The 19,844-nt window shown below is 59.3% G+C and overlaps 1 protein-coding gene across 1 annotated transcript; it reads right to left on the bottom strand.

Moving 5' to 3' along the window:
* Positions 1 to 8,921: 8,921 nt before the first annotated feature.
* Positions 8,922 to 10,844, bottom strand: HES4 (hes family bHLH transcription factor 4). Its single transcript, XM_032758553.2, has 4 exons — positions 9,833 to 10,844; positions 9,652 to 9,747; positions 9,486 to 9,573; positions 8,922 to 9,392 (listed from the first exon to the last, which is right to left on the bottom strand). The coding sequence occupies exons 1-4, from the start codon at positions 9,938 to 9,940 to the stop codon at positions 9,019 to 9,021; spliced, it is 666 nt and encodes a 221-aa protein (XP_032614444.1). The 5' UTR covers positions 9,941 to 10,844; the 3' UTR covers positions 8,922 to 9,018.
* Between the last annotated feature and the right edge of the window lie 9,000 nt (positions 10,845 to 19,844).

Raw genomic sequence — 19,844 nt, forward strand, 5'->3', positions numbered from 1 at the left:
TTATAATGAACAGAAATTTATTTCTCACAGTTCTGGAGGCTGGGAAATCCAGATGAAGTTTCTGTCATCTGATGAGCTCCTTCCTGCTATGTCATCCCTGGACAAAGAAGACAGAGTCGGAGAGCAGGAGGGACTGGACCCTCCTCCCATGAGGAACCCACTCCCACAATAACAGTGTTCATCTCTTCGTGAGGGCAGAGCCTCCATAAGCTAAACACCTCTTAAAGGTCCCACCTCCCAACACTTCCACATGGGGGATCAAGCTCCCAGCACATAAGCTTTTGGGGCCACATCCAAACCACAGCAGTATCCTACCTAAGAAGGTTTTTGCCCAAGGACTTTCCAAACCCAAGAACATGACAATTTATTGCTACATTTTCTTCTAGAAGTTTTATAGTTGTAACTCTTTTTTTTTTTTTTTTTGAGACGGAGTCTCGCTCTGTCACCCAGGCTGGAGTGCAGTGGCGCGATCTCGGCTCACTGCAAGCTCCGCCTCCTGGGTTCACGCCATTCTCCTGCCTCAGCCTCTCCGAGTAGCTGGGACTACAGGCGCCCGCCACTGCGCCCGGCTAATTTTTTTTTTTTTGTATTTTTAGTAGAGACGGGGTTTCACCGTGGTCTCGATCTCCTGACCTCGTGATCCGCCCGCCTCGGCCTCCCAAAGTGCTGGGATTACAAGCGTGAGCCACCGCGCCCGGCCAGTTGTAACTCTTAACTTATGTCTGTCATCCATTCTGTTTTGTTTTGTTTTATTTTGTTTTTGTTTTTGTTTTTTTGAGATGGAGTCTCAGTCTGTCACCCAGGCTGGAGTGAAATGGCATGATCTCGGCTCACTGCAACCTCCGCCTCCCAGGTTCAAGCGATTCTCCTGCCTCACCCTTCTGAGTAGCCGGGATTACAGCCGCCTGCCACCATGCCCTGCTAACGTCTTGTACTTTTGGTAGACATGGGGCTTCACCATGTTGGCCAGGCTGGTCTCAAACTCCTGACCTCAGTCGATCCGGCGTGAGCCACCATGCCCGGCCTGTCATTCATTTTGAGTTCACTGTGTTTGTGATGTGAATAAGGCGAGCAGCTTCCCTCACGTGCATGTGGATGTTTGGGTGTCTCAGCACCATTTGTTAAAGACGATTCTTTCCTCCATTGAATTGTCCTGGCACCCGTATTGAAAATCAGTTGACTGTAGGCCGGGCACAGTGGCTCAAGCCTGTAATCCCAACACTTTGGGAGGCCGAGGCAGGAGGATCACTTGAGGTCAGGAGTTCGAGACCAGCCTGGCCAACATAGTGAAACTCTGTCTCTACTAAAAATACACAAATTAGCCACGCGTGGTGACGGGTGCCTGTAGTCCCAGCTACTTGGGAGGCTGAGGCACAAGAATCGCTTGAGCCCAGGAAGCGGAGGTTTCGGTGACCTGAGATCACGCCACTGCCCTCCCAAGACTCCATCTCAAAAAAACAAGTTTTGTTTTTATATTGTTCACTGCCAGTATGAAGAAATACAATTGATTTTTGAAATATTGGTCGTGTGTCCTCCAAGAATTCTATACCTTGCTGTACCTGTTTATTAGTTCTAATAATTTTTTCAGTGGCTTCCTTCGGATTTTCTATATATGAGATCATGCCATCTGAAAAGTTTCACATCTTTTTCTTTTTTTTTATTTGAGACAAGGTCTCACTCCGTCACCCAGGATGGAATGCAGTGGTGCAATCTCTGCTCACTGCAACCTCTGCCTCCTGGGCCTAAGCAATCATCCCACCTCAACCTGCAGAGTAGCTGGGACTGCAGGTGCATGCCACTAAGCCCGGCTGATTTTTGCATTTTTTTCCTTTTCTTGGTAGAGACAGGGTCTCACTATGTCGCTCAGGCTTGTCTTGAACTCTTGGGCTCAAGCGATCCTCCCACCTTGGCCTCGCAAAGTGCTGAGATCACATGAAGGTGTGAACCACTGTGCCTGGCCCTGGATGCCTTTTATTTCATTTTCATTTTCTTTTTTTTTTCTTTGAGATGGAGTTTCATTCTTGTTGCCCAGGCTGGAGTGCAACGGCGCAATCTCAGCTCCCGCAACCTCCACCTCCCAGGTTCAAGTGATTCTCCTGCCTCAGCCTCCCGAGTAGCTGGGATTACAGGCACCTGCCGCCACGCCAGACTAATTTTGTATTTTTAGTAGAGATGGGGTTTCTCCATGGTGGCCAGGCTGGTCTTGAACTCCCGACCTCAGGTGATCCGCCTGCCTCAGCCTCCCAAAGTGCTGGGATTACAGGCGTGAGCCACCGTGCCCGGCCTCTTTTATTTCATTTTCTTTCCTAATTGCTCTGGCAGGAACTTCCTAGAATGTCAAAAGTAAGAGGCAGGAGTGAGCATTGCTGTTTCATCACGGCATTTTGTCGACGTGATTACGACACTCTGGGAGTCTCCATCCAGGTTCTTGTGCTGAGCAGCTCCTTGGATCAGTGGGTTTATGGTTCCCGTCAAGCTTGGGAAAACTCCAGTCATTATTTCTTCAGCTATTTTACCTTCTTCCCCTCTTCTGGGACCAACTCCAGTTAAACGTATGTTAGGCCACTCAACGTTGCCTCACAGCTCACCATTCTATTTCTCTGTTTTTTCGTTGTTTTTTTTTTTTTTTTTTTTGAGACAGAGTCTTGCTCTGTTGCCCAGGCTGGAGTGCAGTGGCATGATCTTGGCTCACTGCAGGCTCTGCCTCCTGGGTTCAAGCAATTCTCTGCCTCAGCCTCCCAAGTAGCTGAGATTACAGGTGCCTACCACCACACCTGGATAATTTTTTTTTTTTGTATTTTTTGTAGAGATGGGGTTTCACCGTGTTGGCCAGGCTGGTCTTGAACGCCTGACCTCGTGATCCGCCCGCCTTGGCCTCCCAAAGTGCTGGGATTACAGGCATGACCCACTGCGCCTGGCCTGTTTTTAAAATCTGTTTTATTTTAAACAGTTTTTATCGTTATAGTTTCGAGTTGACTACTGTTTTCCTTTCCAGTGTCTAACCTGTTGGTACTTCCACCCAGTGCATTTCTCAAATCACACATCATGATTTTCATCTCTAGAAGTTCCCCGTTGGGATTTTCGTACCTTCAGAATCCGTAACGCATTCGATATTTCCTCTAGCTTCCGCTTTTCTAATTTATTTCTGTTTTTGTTTAGAGATGAGATCTCGCTTTGTTGCCCAGGATGGCCTTGGCATCTTGAGTAGCTGGGACTACAGGCACACACAACCACACCTGGAATAGCCTCTTGAATATCTGGAGTAAGTTGTAGCAGGGGCTTTCATACCCTTGTCTGGGAATTCTATCATCTCTAACATGGCTGGAATCTTCCTGTCCATGTGGGGAGGGTCCTGTGCCCGTCGTCTGGGGAGGGTCCCTGTGTCCATATGGGGAGGGTCCCTATGTCCATGTGGGGAGGGTCCCTGTGTCCATCATCTGGGGAGCATCCTGTGTCCATCCTCTGGGGAGGGTCCCTGTGTCCATCATCTGGGGAGGGTCCCTGTGTCCATCCTCTGGGGAGGGTCCCTGTGTCCTTCATCTGGGGAGGGTCCCTGTGTCCATCATCTGGGGAGGGTCCCTGTGTCCTTCATCTGGGGAATGTCCTTGCCTGAGTGCCAGGAAGGGGGGACACTCTCACTGTAACATCAGCTGAGATCCTTCACGCTTTCATTGTTGCCCCCACATGGAGATAGCATTTGCCCCAAGGATTTCTGTCAAGCAGGTGACAGCCTTCTGCCTGCAACCTGCTTGGTAACATTAAGCCCCTGGCTTGGTCAGGAAAAGTCCAGCCGAAATCCCACATAGTAGATTCATTGGCCACCTCCTGGAGTGCTGCTCTCACCCCTTCCCCAACAAACCAGCTTCCTGGGGATGTGCTGATGGAGCTTCCTCTTTTCCTAAAGCCAAACTGGAGAAACAGAAGGCGCACAACGACATGATGTCGTGGCCCCCAGGCGTCTCCGCCGACAGCTCTTGCCTCCTCCCGGTGCATTTGAAGGAGGAAGTTTGGCCAGAGCCAGCAGAGCATCCCTGACCGGGGCTGGGAGGGCCAAGACGGAGGGTACCACTGGGTCTGGGGCTTAAGAGGCCATGGTTGGGGGGATCGGCAGCTGGAGGGTCCCATGCTGGAGCACAGCCAGCCCTGCCATCTGCTGTGTTTGGCACACGCCACGGTCAGTGATACGGTTTGGATCTGTGTCCCCACCCAAATCTCATGCCGAACTGTGATCCCCAGTGTTGGAGGTGGGGCCTGGTGGGAGGCATGGACCATGGGGGCGGGTTTCTCATGAACGGTTTAGCACCATCCCCCCGCCGTGGTACAGTCCTTGGGTTAGTAAGGGAGCTCACAGGAGATCTGGTGTTTAAAAGTGGGTGGCGCCCCACCCCCCACTCCCTCTCCCTCCTGCTCTGGCCAGGTGACCTTCCTGCTCCCTCTTCTCCTTCTGCCAGGATTGGAAGTTTCCTGGGGCCTCCCCAAAAGCTGAGCAGGGCCAGACGCGGTAGCTCATGCCTGTAATCCCAGCACTTTGGGAGGCCGAGGTGGGTGGATTGCTTGAGGTCAGGAGTTCAAGACCAGCCTGAACAACACGGTGAAACCCCATCTCTACTAAAAATACAAAAATTAGCCGGGCGTGGTGGCTCATGCCTGTAATCCCAGCTACTCAGGAGGCTGAGGCAAGAGAATTGCTTGAACCCAGGAGGCTGAGGTTGCAGTGAGCTGAGATCACGCCACTGCACTCCAGCCTAACAGAGCAAGACAGTCTCAAAAAAAAAAAAAAAAAAAAGCTGAGCAGGTGCCAGCACCATGCTACCTGTGCAGCCTGCAGAAGCACAAGCCAATTAAGCCTCTTTTCTCTCCCCCAGGCTGGAGTGCGGTGGTAAGATCTCTGCTCACTGCAGCCTCCACCTCCTGGGATCAAGCGATTCTCCTGCCTCAACCTCCCGAGTAGCTGGGACTACAGGCACCGCCATCACGCCCGGCTGATTTTTGTATTTTTAGTAGAAACGGGGTCTCACCATGTTGGCCAGGCTGGTCTTGAACTCCTGACCTCAGGTGACCCACCCGCCTCGGCCTCCCAAAGTGCTGGGATTCCAGGCATGAGCCACTGTGCCCAGCCTACAGGCAACTGATTTTTCAACACAGGTGCCAAGACAATTCAATGGAGGACAGAATGGTCTTTAACAATCACACCACTGCACTCCAGCCTGGGCAACACAGCGAGACTCCATCTCAAAAAAAAAGCAACTGACAAATAGAAGAAGAGTGAGCTGTGGGACTTCAACTGATATACACGTAACTGGAGTCAGTCCCAGAAGAGGAGAGCTGTCCCAGCTCTGCCTGTCCCTATCCCCAGGGTCCCCCACACCCGTTGCCCTGTCCAGGTCAGAGTGAGCCCAACGGCTCAGACACCACTGCCTTCTTCTGCCCACCACCTTCCTCTCTCCACGCTCCATGTTGAGCTTATAGGCTGAGCGTAAGTTCATTCTCACATTGCTACAAAGAAACGCCTGAGAGTGGGCCGGGTGCGGTGGCTCAAGCCTGTAATCCCAGCACTTTGGGAGGCCGAGACAGGCAGATTCCTTGAGGTCAGAAGTTCGAGACCAGCCTCGCTTCAACAAGGTGAAACCCCATCTCTACTAAAAATACTAAAATTAGCCAGGCATGATGGTGGGTGCCTGTAATCCCAGCTACTCGGGAGTCTGAGGCAGAAGAATCGCTTGAAGCCGGGAGGCGGAGGTTGCAGTGAGCCGAGATTGCGCCACTGTACTCCAGCCTGGGTGACAGAGACTCTGTCTAAACAAAACAAAACCCAACCTAACAAAGAAAACCTTACTACAAAGCTATAGTCATCAAGAAGACAGTGTGATTGATAATAGAACAAGGATAGATGTACTGATCGATGGAAAAGAATTGAGGGTTCAGAAATAGGTCCTCACATTTACAGTCAACGGATTTTCTTTCTTTTTTTTTTTTTCTGAGACAGGGTCTCACTGTCAGCCCATCACCTTGGCAGGACTCTACTGACCCAGCAGACCACTGGACCCTCAGGACACTGAGGTGTGAATGCCAGGAGGGGCCGGTGGGACATCGGGGAGGCTGCCAATCCAGGGCCCTTGCCCTGGCTGCGTCCGAGGTGGGTACAGCCCTGGGGCTCCAGGGGTCAGTGGGGGCAGCAGCCAGGCATGGTGAGGAGACAGTCCTGGAGCCAGGGGAGCCAGAGGAGGCTGGGACCCAGGTGAGCACAGGGACCTGGTGGGGCGAGCTTCGGCCTCATGTCTCACAAGCCCCGGCTCCAGGCAGCCCCACCCCACCCCCATCCCTAACTTCCCGGCGCCTGGAGTTCATGGGCCTGGCCTAGACTTCTGTCACCACAGGGACTGAGGTTCTCCAGATTTCAAAAGCCTGTGATCTGTGGTTGTGTTACCCCGTTCCCCCCACAGCAGACAAGCCCAGACACACACGGCCCAGACACCACAGAGGCAAAGGAATTCGGCAAACATTTATTGACCCTTGGTCCTCATCAAGGAGGCAGTGGGAGATGAACTGGAAGTGACTAGGGGCTGCCAGCCACACCCCCTCCACCGAGAAGACGACTTTCATCTATTATTCAGCAGAAAACCAAAAGCCAAGATAAAAATCACCGGGGAGGGGCAGGGACCGGGGACTGGGCCAGACCCCAGCTGCTGAGTGGCCGCCACCTGAGGTGGGGAGGGGCAGGAAATGTCTGGAAGGTAGGGAGGGCAGAAAGGACCCCTGCAGGAAGAGGAACCCCATGTCTGGGGCCACAGGACGCAGAGTGGGGAGGGAGAAAGGACCCCCCATGTGAGGGGGCACCCCACGTCTGGGGCCACAGGAAGCAGGTTCTGGCGGGCATCCTGGCTGGGTGTAGGCAGAGGCTGGCTCCCCGAGGCCCCGGGGGGGATCTGAGAAGGGGGCAGCCTGAGGGGGAGCCCAGGACAGCCCCTGTGCTGCCGGTCCAGCCCGGCCCCTCAGGCTGTGTTTCCTGACACCTCCCTAGTCTAACCCAAACCTCCCAGCTCTGTCATTCAAATGGATGGACTAGGTCCCTGCGGGTCCATTTCCCTGTTTTCCGTGCTGAGGACAGAGCTTCGAGCTTCCGGACAGACTCTGGCCTTTGCCCTCTGGAGCCCCGTCCAGCTGGGCCCAGATGATACACCGAGCCTGCGGCCGATGGGATGGACCACAAGTTAGGAGGAACGTCAGGGGAGAAGCCGGGGGCAGGTGGCGTGGAGCACAGAGGAACCCAGACTGCGAAGGGACTGCCCAAGGACTGTGATTCCCCCGAACCTGAGTAGTCCCTGGACAGCTATGCAGGGCCCTTTAGCCACAGTGGAGGGGGCATTCAAGGCCAGAGCCTGGTGGAGAGATGCCCTGCCCTCTTAGGACCCACAGCCCAGGTGACTTTGTGGGGTGCCCCTCCTGCCCCGAGCTCCTCCCCACACTCCCAGCTTCGCTGCCCCAGGCCCTCCTTCCCCTTCTGCACTGATGCCTTCTCTGCGCGGCTCCCCTCCCCCGGCCACGCTGAGCTTCCAGCTGCCCCCAAGAAGACCGTCCCTTCCCGTGCTGAGGCGGCCTCCCTCACAGGGTCTCAAGCTCCCAGGGAAAAGGGCTACTTTGAGGCTTCCGTGGGACCAGGACCCCCGGGGTAGGACTGATGGTGGGACCAAGAGTGGGGCCCCCAGCCCGACGCTACCCCGCCCAGGGTCACTGGCCTGGCCCTCGCAGCTCTGGGAGGGGGCAGGGCAGCCAGGGGCCAGGGGTGGCCTGACTTGCCAGGCCTGGGTGGCTCCTACGAGCTGTGCACGGCTGCGTCCTGGAGGGCCCAGGGGGCTCCTGATGGAGGCACAGACTGGAGCCTTGGAGGGCCAGCGCTGATGGGACGGCTCACTCGCCTCCCGTGGGCCCCGGTGAACTCGGGCCCAGTTGGGAAATGGCCCTCGGTGCGGCTCAGAGGGAGACTCGGCTGAGTGCCTCGAACTGCGCCGGACCCCCCCGAACACAGGACCGGGATGGCGACCGCGGCGGTGGTTCAGGGGAGCGGGATGGCGACCGCGGCTGTGGTTCAGGGGACCGGGATGGCGACCGCGGCGGTGGTTCGGGGAAACCTCCGGCGCTGCCTGGCAACTCGGTGGTCGACAACTGCACGTGCTCAGGACTATGAGGGAGGAGCCCCCAGTCCTCACCCACTGGGGAGGCGGAACCTCCCTTACCGGGGCAGGGGAGGCTGCGGGCAGGGCCGACGCCCTCGTGAGCGACGTCCTTGGCCCCGGCACTCGGTGGCCGCAGCCCAGCTCGGACGCGCGCGCGCTCCCGCCGGGCCCTCCCCGCACAGACGCCTGGGGGAGGGGTCTGCGGTGGGCACCGGCAGCTCTGCACTTCCCAGGAGAACCCAGCGGGGGTCTTCAGGGCCAAGGGCGGCCGCCCTGATCCCAGCGCGGCTCAGGACCGCAGCCTCCGCCTTCCGCGGTCCGGGGACTGGGAGTCGGGAAGGGGGCCTCTGAAAAGCAACTTGCCCGGCGATGCTGCGCGACCGCCTTCCAGCACGGGGAAGATTCTGGGCACTCAGGGACGTTCAGCTTCCCACCTGGGCCTCCGGGGGTCCCCTCACAACCGCCACCGCAGAGCGAGGCAAACCCAACCCAAGGGCAGAGAGCGCGTGCGCGTGCGGGGCTGCAGGGATGCGGAGAGGAGAACCGCGGAGGGGAGGGGAGGGCGCGGAGCGGAGGGCGTTGCCCTCAGCCCCGCCCCCAGCCCGCCCCCCGGGCCCGCCCGACGCCCCCAGCCACCTGCGGACCGCGGCCTTGGGAGTAGGGCGGGACCCAGGCGCGGCGTGGCTGCGGGGCGCTCCCAAAGTCAACTCTTCACCAAGACAAAAAAGGAAAACTCGTGACGCGGACTCTGGAATAATAAATACGTATTCTCTGCTGCAGTCTTGGCAAAGGCCGCGGCCCTAGAACGGGGCGCCGCCTCTGATGCAGTCCCAGGGCCACAGCCTCAGCGCAGCCATGGCCTCCAGGGGCCCCCCGGGCCCTGCGGCCCCGCCCTGGGGGCGGCGGGCAGCCCCCCGGTCAGACCCGGCAGCAGCGGCGGCGCGAGCAGAGGCAAGGGGCCGCCAAGCGATGGCAGCAGCGGGCGGCCCGCGTAAACCTCGGGCGCTGGGGCCTCTGCGGGGGCAGCCGGGGACAGCGAGGCCGGGCGGCGGGAGGGTTCCAGCTGGCGCAGGCAGGCTGCCAGGTGGCCCAGCAGGCGGGAGCGCACGTCTGCCGGGACGCCCTCGCAGCCGGCCAGAAAGCGGTTCACCTCCGCCAGACACTCGTGGAAGCCGGCGCGGTACTTGCCCAGGACGGCGGGGTCGGCGCTGAGCGCGGCTGCGGGAGCGACACGGGAGGAGAGGTCGGTGCCGGGTCCCGGGGGTCCCGCGCCCTCCCCCAGCCTCCAAGCCGCCGCCGCCCGCGCCTCACCCGTCACCTGCACGCGACGCAGGCTCCGCAGGTGTCTCACGGTCATCTCCAGGATGTCCGCCTTCTCCAGCTTCGAGTGGCGGGAGCTCTGGGGGCGGGGATGGGCGGGAGGTCCAGGTCACCTGTGCCCCAGACTCCGGGTCTCGGGCCTTCGCCCCCGACTTACCTCTTTTCTGAGGGCGTCCAGGATGAGGGTTTTGAGCTGAGCGAGGCTCTCGTTAATGCGCGCTCGGCGCCGCTTCTCCATGACCGGCTTGGAGGACTGCGGGTCGGGCACCGGCTGAGTCCCGCGTTCCTCCATCCCTCCCGCCCCCGGTCGCCCCCCTCACGCCCGGCCGGGACCCCACCTTGCGGTGCTCAACAGCGCTCCTGGGCTTGTCTGGGGTCCGGCTGGCGCTGGCTGGCGCTCCTGCCATCGGCGAGGCGCTCGGTTTCCCCGGCGTGTCTGCGGCCATGGTGCGCCCCGCGCCTCCCCGTGCCGGGTGGAGCACGCCACCGGGGACCACGGGCGGGCTGGCGGGCGAGCGGCGAGCGCGCGGCGATCCGAGCCCCTCCGGCGGGTCCCGGCTCCAGGCCCGCGCGCGCCTCAGGCCGTTCCCCTATTTAAGGCCTCGCCGCCGCGGGGTGTGTGAACCCGGCTCCGCATTCTTTCCCACACTCGCTCCAGCCAATCGGCGGCCGCGCTCCTCCCCCGCCCGCTGTCAGTCACGCCTCGGCTCCGGGCGCGGCCTCCGCGGGCGACAAAGGCATGCGGGGCCCCCCGCCCGGCGCCCCCCTCCGACACCTCTGGGGCCAGGGCCGGGTGATCCCGCGCCCCCCAATGCAGTCAGGGCCGAGCAGCGCGCCAGGAGGGGCCGCTGGCGGCGAACGGGGACCGGGACCCCCGGGGCTGGGCGGAGTCTCGGGGCTCACTCTCCAGCCCAGGGGTCCGGGAGCCGGGGCTGGACGGAGCTGGGGCTGGCCGCGCGGGAAGTCGGGAAGGAAATTTCCCCAGTGGCGCAGGGTCCGGCGGCGCCGAGGGGTGGGCGAGCCTCGGTCTCGAGCCTCTTGGCTTCCTTCGCCCGCCCCCCCTCCGGTCCCGGTTTGGGCCCTGCTCGGTCTCCGAGTTTGATCCGACACCGGCTCGGCCTCCGGGCGTCCCACCCTCAGGTGTGCGGCCTGGAGCACGGAGGGCTGGAGAAAGCCTTGGGAGCGACAGAGCCGGGGGAAGGTCGGCGGCCCGGTCGGCAGGCGGGAGGGCAGAGTGAGCCGACGGCGAAGGGGAGCACGGGTGACCCCGCAGAGCAGGGCCGGTGATGGCGCGGGCCGGGCAGGACCACGAGAAGCAGAACGTGCGCGTGACGCGGGCGGGCTGGTGATGTCACCAGGCACCCGGGGCGATGACGCAAGCCTGCTGGGATGACGTCATGTGGCCCATGTCGCCACGTGTTTCCAGGTGACCCGCTAGCGAACTCAGCAGCAGCAAAGTGGGGCTCACAGAAAAATGAGGGGCCACTGTTAATATAACTGCAAAGGGGCAGGATGCGTAAAACGGCTGTGGTTATTTTCGTGTTTGCTGTTTTTATTTCGAATGCCGCTGCGGGGCACGCTGGTCCTTTCCGCACTCGGGGTCCCCGGCGGCCTCACGCGTCCGTGCAGCGGAGGCTTCCTGAGCCCCCTGCAGAGCCGGGCCTGGGCCCGGATGTGGAGACCCTCCCGGGCTTTTAATCCGGGCGGGAGGCAGATGGCAGGCTCAGCAGTCACGCCGTTGTAAGAGAACCGAATTAGGTGGGTGGCCTGGGTGGACAAAAGCCTTCTTTCCGTCGGGTGTTCCCAAAGGCTTCTGCGGGGTGGGGGGTCCTCAGGGGGGAAGCCTCAAGGGAGGGCGTGGCATTCCCAGGGTGCCAAGGGGGCGCAGGGGCGAGGGAAGTGGGGAGGGGGAGCTGGGCCAGCGAGAACCGGGAGCTTCTGGTCGGGGAGGGGGTCGGGGAACATTTTGGGGAGCTTTTCTGAGCCAGGGAGTCAGCTGATTGGCAGGTTCGCCCCTGCCCGGGCACCTGGACCCGGGGTTTCTGTCCGGAAGCCTCCCCTCCCCTCGGACCCCACGTCTAATCTGGTCCCAAGCAAAGTCCTGCGGCCCACGCGGGAAGGCGCCCTCTTCACGGCGCTGACCCCGGCCCTCCGCGGTCCCCCTGAGGCGCCCCCCACACCCCGCCGCTTGCACAGGGGCGCGCGCCTCTGGGGGGCTGCGAGGCCGGAGCGGGGGTGGCGCCCTCTCTGCCGAGAGGCTGTCCGCGCCCCTCGCCGACTGGGGAAAGCCGCGGGGGCTGGGCGGGCGTCTCGCAGGTGGCCCCGCGAGCACTTAAGCCCTGGCAGCGCCCAGTGGAACCCGGCTCTCCTGCCCCGACTCCTCTGCGCGGGCCTGGGCGCTGGAGAGGCTCGGACCGGCCTCGTGGCCCAGGAGGTGGTGTGGATGGTGTCCCTGTCCCGCGTCCCGCCCCGCGTCCCTCCCCGGCCTGAGCGCTGGGCCAGGGCGGGAAAGCCCGCGAGCGCCCCCAGTGGCCGCAGTCGCCGCCGCCTCCTGCTGGGGGTCATCCCGGGGCAGCTGCCGGCCTGAATCTCCCCAGCCCCTGGGCCCGGACTTGGGAAGGGATTTGGGGGGGCTCTGGGCCTCCCCCATTCCCCAGACAGGCAGGGAGTTCAGGATGGAAGGAGGGGCCTGAGGATCGTTTTTTTATTTTTTTGTTGTTTTGTAGAGACGCGGATCTCCCTATGTTGCCCAGCCTGGTCTTGAACTCCTGGCCTGAGATGATGCTCCTGCCTCGGCCTCCCAACGTGCTGGGACTACAGGCGTGAACCTCCTCCCTGCCAAGCATGGCTGGGGCTGATCTTTCCCTCACTGGTTGTTAGATGGGCTCGCTTCCCTTCCTTGTACCTGTTTCCTCATCTGTAAAAGGGAGCTAACTTTTTTTTTTTCTTTTGAGGCAGAGTCTCGCTCCGTTGCCCAGGCTGGAGTGCAGTGGCACCACAACCTTTGCCTCCCGGGTTCAAGCGATTCTCCTGCGTTAGGGGCCACCATGGGCCTTCGTATTTTGTTTTGAGACGGGGTTTCATATGTTGGCCAGGTGGTCAAATAGATTCTAGTTTCACTCTTGTCGCTCAGGCTGGAATGCAGTGGCACGATCTCGGCTCACCACAACCTCTGCCTCCTGGATTCAAGCGATTCTCCTGCCTCAGCCTCTGGAGTAGCTGGGATTACAGGCATGTGCCGCCACACCTGGCCAATTTTTGTATTTTTAGTAGAGATGTGGTTTCTCCATGTTGGTCAGGCTGGTCTCAAACTCCCCATCTCAGGTGATCCACGCGCCTCAGCCTCCCAAAGTGCTGGGATTACAGGTGTGAGCCACTGTGCCTGGCCAGGAGATTCTACTTTTAAAGCCACTGATGGTGTCCAGCTCATAGTGAGCACCCATGCCCATCTGCCAGGGTTCCTGCCCCGGGCAGCAGGTGGGGTCCTCGCTGAGCAGAGGCAGGAGGGGACACCAGCACTTGCCTCTGCTCTCTTGGAGAGGAAGAGACCCCCCCACCCCCCATCCCCCACCAGGGAGCCCACTCCAGGGTCTCCGGGCCTGTGTTCCTCCCACCGTCTTTGCCACAGGACAGCTCCCGTCTGTGTGTCTGTCTCTCTGGGTCTGTGCCCTTGGCCTCTGACGGTCCCCTCCCTACCTCTCGAATCTGGCCTTGATTTGTGGTAGGGGCCTCAGGGTTCCTGAGGGCCTTGGGGTTCCCTTGCTCCGAGTGTAGGGCTGGATCCTGGGCTGCAGCCCGGGATGGTGCTGATGCCCGGGTTGGGGGCAGGTTGCGTTTTTCAGAGACGGCCGTGGCAGTATCTCCCATCCCTATACCTTGAGATGCCTTCTACATGAGACTCTGTGACAGCTTCGGCCAGGAAGAATGGGGTGTTTGGCAGGACATGACTTCTGAGGCTGACTTGGAAGCTACGCATATCTCGCGGTCCTGGGACAGTCGCTCTTGGAACCAGCTGCCGTGCTGGGAGGGAGCACGCCCGGGCCTCAAGGAGAGACCCCGTGGAGGAACCGGCATCGGATTCCAGACTCCTGAGCAGCTTCCGGCCCAGGTCCCAGCGCCCCGTTCCAAGCCGCCCGCACACAGTAGGGTGGTTGCTGAGCGTACTGTTTTGGGGTGGTTTGTGGTGCGGCACTCAAGACTGGAATAGTGGAGGTGGGCTGGGCCCTGACCCAGGGAGAGTGACCCTTCCCTCCTCACCCCTGCTCACTCCTCACTGGTCCCTTCCTCTCTCCCACAGAGGCAGAGGCTCAGCGACTTCCCCGCCCCTCCTCCCCATCTAACGGGTGCTTCTCGGGAGCCGCTGAAATCCAGCCGACCTCCTGGCCCTGAGTGGGTCAAGCTCCAAACGGCGGGTGGCCCCGGGGCATCTGCATGGCCCTGTATTAGCTAAGAGGGGTGACTGATGAGGACATTCACACGCCACTGGGGAGCCTGTGGGGAAAACCGGGGTGTCTTCTAGGCTGGACCTGGAAGGCCTCATTCTTGTGGGGGGGTCTCCTCACATTGGGCCACTGTGGCCGCACTCCATGACCCCAGTGTCCCCAAAAGGCCTGCGAGGTGCTGGCCATGACCTCCCCTCCCAATCTCTGACCCAGAGGTGGCGGCTGCCATCTCGCCATGGGCCTCAGCACCCCCCTCACACACCGACTCCTGACATCAGAGACCTGTAGCCACCCCTGCAGGCGGTCCTCAGTGTGGTCCCCAACTCCTGCCCAGGGCAGCGGGCTGTGCACTCAGGGAGCTCAGGCCAAAGCCACCCAGGAACCAAAGCTGGGGCCGGCATGGGTTTCTCTCCCGGAGAGCTGAGGTGGGCGCAGAGCTGTTCCTGGGTGTTTGCTGGGATTGTAGTGATAGAAGGCCAGGGCTGCAGGAATCCAGGCTGCAGGAGAGAGACCAGGACTCAGGCAGAAGCAGCAGCACCAGGCTGGTGCCACTGCCAGCCCACCTGCATGCCTTCTCAGCAGCGGTGGGAGCTGTGTCTCCAAGCAGGATGGTGCTGGAGTCTCGCCATCCTGCCTGTCTGGGATGCCCTCCCAGCCCGTTCCTGCTCCCGGCAGGCACTGCTTTTCTCTCTGCTGCACCAGGACGAGGTCGGTGCCCTTGTCCCTCCTCACTGGCACTCCCAGACTGCTTTCCTTTCCACCAAAACCACCCCCACTTTGTGACCAGACCTCACTGTGTTGAAGTCATAGGCACCCCTTTCCTGCAGGAGGGGACACCTGCTCCCTGTCACTCTCCCGGCCATGCCTTCAAAATCCACACCGGCAATTCTCCAACTTTGACTTCCTCTCCTTCAGGGGTCCTGTTCCCTCCCCACTTAACCACTGGGTCCTTTCTCCCAACTGCACCCCTCCACGGTCCAGCCTTTCCACTCTCTCTGCCCACCTCCCAGCTCCCGGCTCTGCTGTCCGCCAGCCCTGAGATCTACAGTCTTTGTGCACGGCCTGCATCTGCGGCTTCCTCATCCCCTGTCTGTTCTCCTCTCCTTATCAAGAGAAGCCTATCTGGCCGGCCATTGTGTCTGCCCCTCACCCTCCCTCCCTCCTGTTCATGTGGGCAGACCACAGCCTGTGTGGAATCCCGACCTTCTTGGTGGCTTAAGCACCACCTGCCTATTCTTTCCGTAGCAGGGATCAGGGTGGTGCCAGCGGCTTCCCGGGGCCTCACACAGCCCACAGCCCTGGGCCAAGGTCAGCTGGGTGGGAAGGGCCCAAGTGGAGCCATGCTGGACACCCGGGGCTGCTGTCCCTTGGCTGCCGAGCTCTCTGTCAGAGCCTTGCGGCCTGGAATCCTACCCACCCTCGGTCAGCTTCCTCATAACATGGCCAGCGTTCCAGGAGGGCGAAGTGGAAGCCTAGGGACTCTTGAGGCCGGGGTCCAGAACGCACATGGTAAAATCTCCACCACATTCCATTGGCCAAAGCAAGTCACAGCAGCCAGATTCCAGAGGAGTCGAAGAACACACTGACCCCTCCTCCCCTCCACCGCCTGCCTCTGCCCTCCCCTCGCAGGGGCAGGGCTGCCTGATGAGCCCCCTGGGTTTATCTGCCCTGCTGGCTCTGGGAAGGCCGGGATGAAAGTGTCATTTAGTGGCAGGGACTTTAGGGAGCCTGGTATGGCCAAGCCCGTGCCCCCCGCAGCAGTGCCCCCAGGACAGCTGGGCCTGGGTCTCCAGTGGGTTGGAGTTTTCTGAAGGCGGCTGTGGGTCGACCTGGCACCCGGTGACTGCTCCAGGCGGAGGGCCGTGCATGGCCCAGCGCGGGGGCCCTGCCCATGGCCGTGTGGGGTCAGGTGTCCGGCTCCGGGCTTCTGGGCTCCCTGCTCACCAAAGATGTGCAGCTCCTGCGTCCATTGCCAGGTCCTTTAAGTCTAAGAGGGTCCCTCTTGTCCAGTGTGCCAGGCTCCACCTACCCCCGACCCCTCCCCAGCTGAGTGCCTCCTCCTGGCTGGAACAGCAGCCCTCCCTGGTCATGCACTTGCCCCTCCACTGTGTCCTCCCTGACGCAGCCAGAGGCGTGCTTCTAACCTGCAGAACCCTCCCTGGGGGCCAAGCCCACCAGATGCCAGGCGGCTCTGAGTGGCCCACTGGGACTGCCATGTGGAGTGGGACCCTCTGCTCTGTCCCAGGTCCTGCTGTCCCAGGAAGCCCTTACAGGGGGCTGCAGCTGGGGGGTGACATGCCTGCCAAGTGGGTGGGGAGGCTCTGGCCCAGTAAGATGGGATCCAGCAGTGCGAGATGGTGGCCCAGGTCAGGTGGTGGCAGCTTGGCCTTCCTGGTCCCAGGTGGAGAGACAGGGTGAGGCTCCTCTCCATGGGATCTGGAGGGGAGGGGCTGCCTGTGTAATCAGCCCAGCCTCGGACGTCAACAGTCCCCGTTTCTCGGGAAAGGCGGCCAGCCCAGAGTCTCCAGTGACACATTTCTGGGTCATCATCCGCTGGCCACAGGGAATCACAGGCTCAGTGTGACTTTCTCAGAGTGCCATGGTGCACCTGTGGGGTTTCCCAGCCCATCCTGTCCTGTGGGACCAGGTGGAGGCCCAACCGTGTCTTCAGAGTGACCTTCGAGCTCTAACCAAAGTCCACGTGTTATCAGGAGCCATGAGTCAATCAGATGTCATCCAGGGCGGCGGCTGAGGAGTGGTGACTGGCCAGATGGGAAGGCAGGAAAGGGTCTGGATTTCAATGAGAGCGAAGGAGTGGGCGGCAGGCTGGTAGACTCCTCCAGATGGATGAGGCCAGACCCCTGCAACAGCCGATCTGAGCAAGGCTCTAGCCTCCCTGGGAGTCGAGGGCACCAAATCAGCCCTGCACCTGGCCCAGGCCTCAGACCCTGACGGGGCTCACCCACCTGAGATCACCCTGGCTCTGCAGGAAGGCAGGAAGCTTTGGCGTGATCCTCCACGGGTGAGGATTACGTAGAGATGTGTGGAAACGCCACGAAGCACAAAGACCCGTGTTTGACGGGTTGCCAGGTGCCTACGTCAGAGCTCATTAAATTACACATTAAATAGATGCAGCTTGTGTGTGTCAATCACACCTAATTCAAGTCGTAAAAAATCAGACTCAGAGTTTTTACACTTGAGAGTGTTTTAGCAGATGCGCCTCAAGATTCTAAATTCAGATGCACACTGAATAAAACATTTAGGTTTATCGCCGGGCACGGTGGCTCACACCTGTAATCCCAGCCCTTTGGGAGGCTGGGGTGGTAGGATCACCTGAGGCCAGGAGTTGGAGACCAGCCTGGCCAACGTGGTGTGAAACCCTGTCTCTACTAAAAATACAAAGATTAGCTGGGTGTGGTGCACGCGCCTGTAATCCCAGCTACTCGGGAGGCTGAGCCAGGAGAATCACTTGAACCCGGGAGGCGGAGGTTGTAATGAGTCGAGATCACGCCACTGCACGCCAGCCTGGCAACAGAGCAAGACTCCGTCTCAAACAAACCATTTAGGGTTATCATTTAAGGAGAAAGACTGGAAGATGTTATTGAATTTATTAAGAAATCAGAATGAGGCCGAGGAGGGAGGATCACTTGAGCCCAGGAGTTCAAGGCCACCCTGGGTAAGTGGTTGCATCTAGTGAGACCCCATCGCTGTTTAAAAAAGAGAAAGGGGGGAAGAAATCAGAATGTTTGAGAACTTACGATTCAGCACATGTTTACATTTTACATTTAGTTTCATTAAACATACAAGGCAGGTGTAGCAGCGAACTAGCATTCCAGCGAGGGAGAAAAACCCTGGCAGCGGTTACTGGAGGGCGGAGGGCGGTGGGGATGTGCGGCGGATGGAGGGCGGAGGGCGGAGGGCGGAGGGGATGTGTGGAGGGTGGAGGGCGGTGGGGACGTGCGGAGGATGGAGGGCGGTGGGGACGTGCGGAGGATGGAGGGCTGAGGGCGGAGGGCGGAGGGCCAAAGATGGTTCTCAAGGGCTGGAGTGAGAGCGTTCCTGTGTGCACCAGGCATGGCCCGGAGGCCCAGGCTTTGGAGCCAAGAGCCTGGGATGGGGGGCAGGTGTGGGGTGACTGGAGGGGACACTGGGAGAGGCCAGAGGCCACGATGCGGGAACCGAGGCCCGGCTGGTTGCCCCGAGAGGTAAGGAGAGCCGTGGGAGGTTTTGTGTGGATCAGCCTGGCGACTGGGTGAAGAGCAGGTTGTGGGGTCAGCACGGGAGCAGGACCACCCGACGTGTCCACAGGAGCCCGCGTGAAAGGCTACTGTGGTCTGGACCAGGGCGCGCAGGTATAAGTGGTGAGGACCAGTCTTGGGACGATTTTTGTTGTTGCCAGATAGTTAAAAGGCTTAAAAATAAAATCAAAGCTGGACACGGTGGCCCATGCCTGTCATCCCAGCTCTTTGGGAGGCCAATGGGGGAGGATAGCTTGAGCCCAGATGGCTGCAGTGAACCACAATCACATCACAGTACTCTAGCCGAGGTGATAGGGCAAGACATTGTCTCAAAAAATAATATTTTTTTTGAGGCTTGGTTTGTCACCCAGGCTGGAATGCAATGGTGAGGTCTCAGCTCACTGCAACTTCTGCCTCCCAGGTTCAAGCATTTCTCCCACCTCAGCCTCCCGAGTAGCTGAGACTACAGGTGCCCGCCACCACACCCAGCTAATTTTTGTATTTTTAGTAGAGACGGGGTTTCACCATGTTGGCCAGGCCGGTTTCGAACTCCTGTCCTCAGGTGATCCACCCATCTCAGCTTCCCAAAGTCCTGGGATTACAGGCATGAGCCCACCGCACACAGCCAAAAAATAATAATTTTTTTTTTGAGCCTTGCTGTGTCGCCCAGGCTGGAGTGCAGTGGCGTGATCTCGGCTCACTGCAAGCTCCACCTCCCAGGTTCACACCATTCTCCTGCCTCAGCCTCCCAAGTAGCTGGGACTACAGGCACCCCCACCACACCCAGCTAATTTTTTGTATTTTTAGATCTCCTGACCTCCTGATCCGCCTGCCTTGGCCAGGTGCGGTGGCTCACGCCTGTAATCCCAGCACTTTGGGAGGCCAAGGTGGGCGGATCATGAGGTCAGGAGATGAGACCATCCTGGCTAACACAGTCAAATCCCGTCTCTAGTAAAAATACAAAAATTAGCCGGAAATGGTGGCGGGCGCCCGTAGTCCCAGCTACTCAAGAGGCTGAGGCAGGAGAATGGTGTGAACCTGGGAGGCAGAGCTTGCAGTGAGCTGAGATCGCGCCATTGCACTCCAGCCTGGGTGACAGAGTGAGACTCCGTGTCAAAAAAAAAAAAAACACATATATCCAACATTATTGATCCTGTATAAAAGGTTTAAGGAAGTTTAAGTTAGTTTGTAACTGAGCCCAAATATTAACCAAAGGCTTCTTTGTAAGCAGCTGTTATGATTTCCTGCATCATAAATAGAATATTGAGGTTTGTAACTAGAAGTTATATATTGTGTGGCTATGTTATTGAATACACACAAGTTTGAAATTAATTTACTATTGAGCTCAACCCTTTTTTTAAAAAATGAAAGGTCTCACGTGTTTATTAGGGAACCCAGCCAACCAACGCATTCATAACAGATTCAGAAAGAAAAAATAGATCCCCAGGCCAGGTGCAGTGGCTCACGCCTGTAATCCCAGCATTTTGGGAGACAGAGGCAGGCAGATCACCTGAGGTTGGGAGTTCGAGACCAGCCTGACCAATATGGAGAAACCCCATCTCTAGTAAAAATGCAAAAAATTAGCCAGGCGTGGTGGCGGGCGCCTGTAGCCCCAGCTACTCAGGAGGCTAAGGCAGAAGAATGACGTGAACCCAGAAGGCGGAGCTTGC

Source organism: Hylobates moloch, unplaced genomic scaffold (genome assembly GCF_009828535.3).
Source record: "Hylobates moloch isolate HMO894 unplaced genomic scaffold, HMol_V3 SCAFFOLD_9, whole genome shotgun sequence".
NCBI lineage: Eukaryota > Metazoa > Chordata > Mammalia > Primates > Hylobatidae > Hylobates > Hylobates moloch.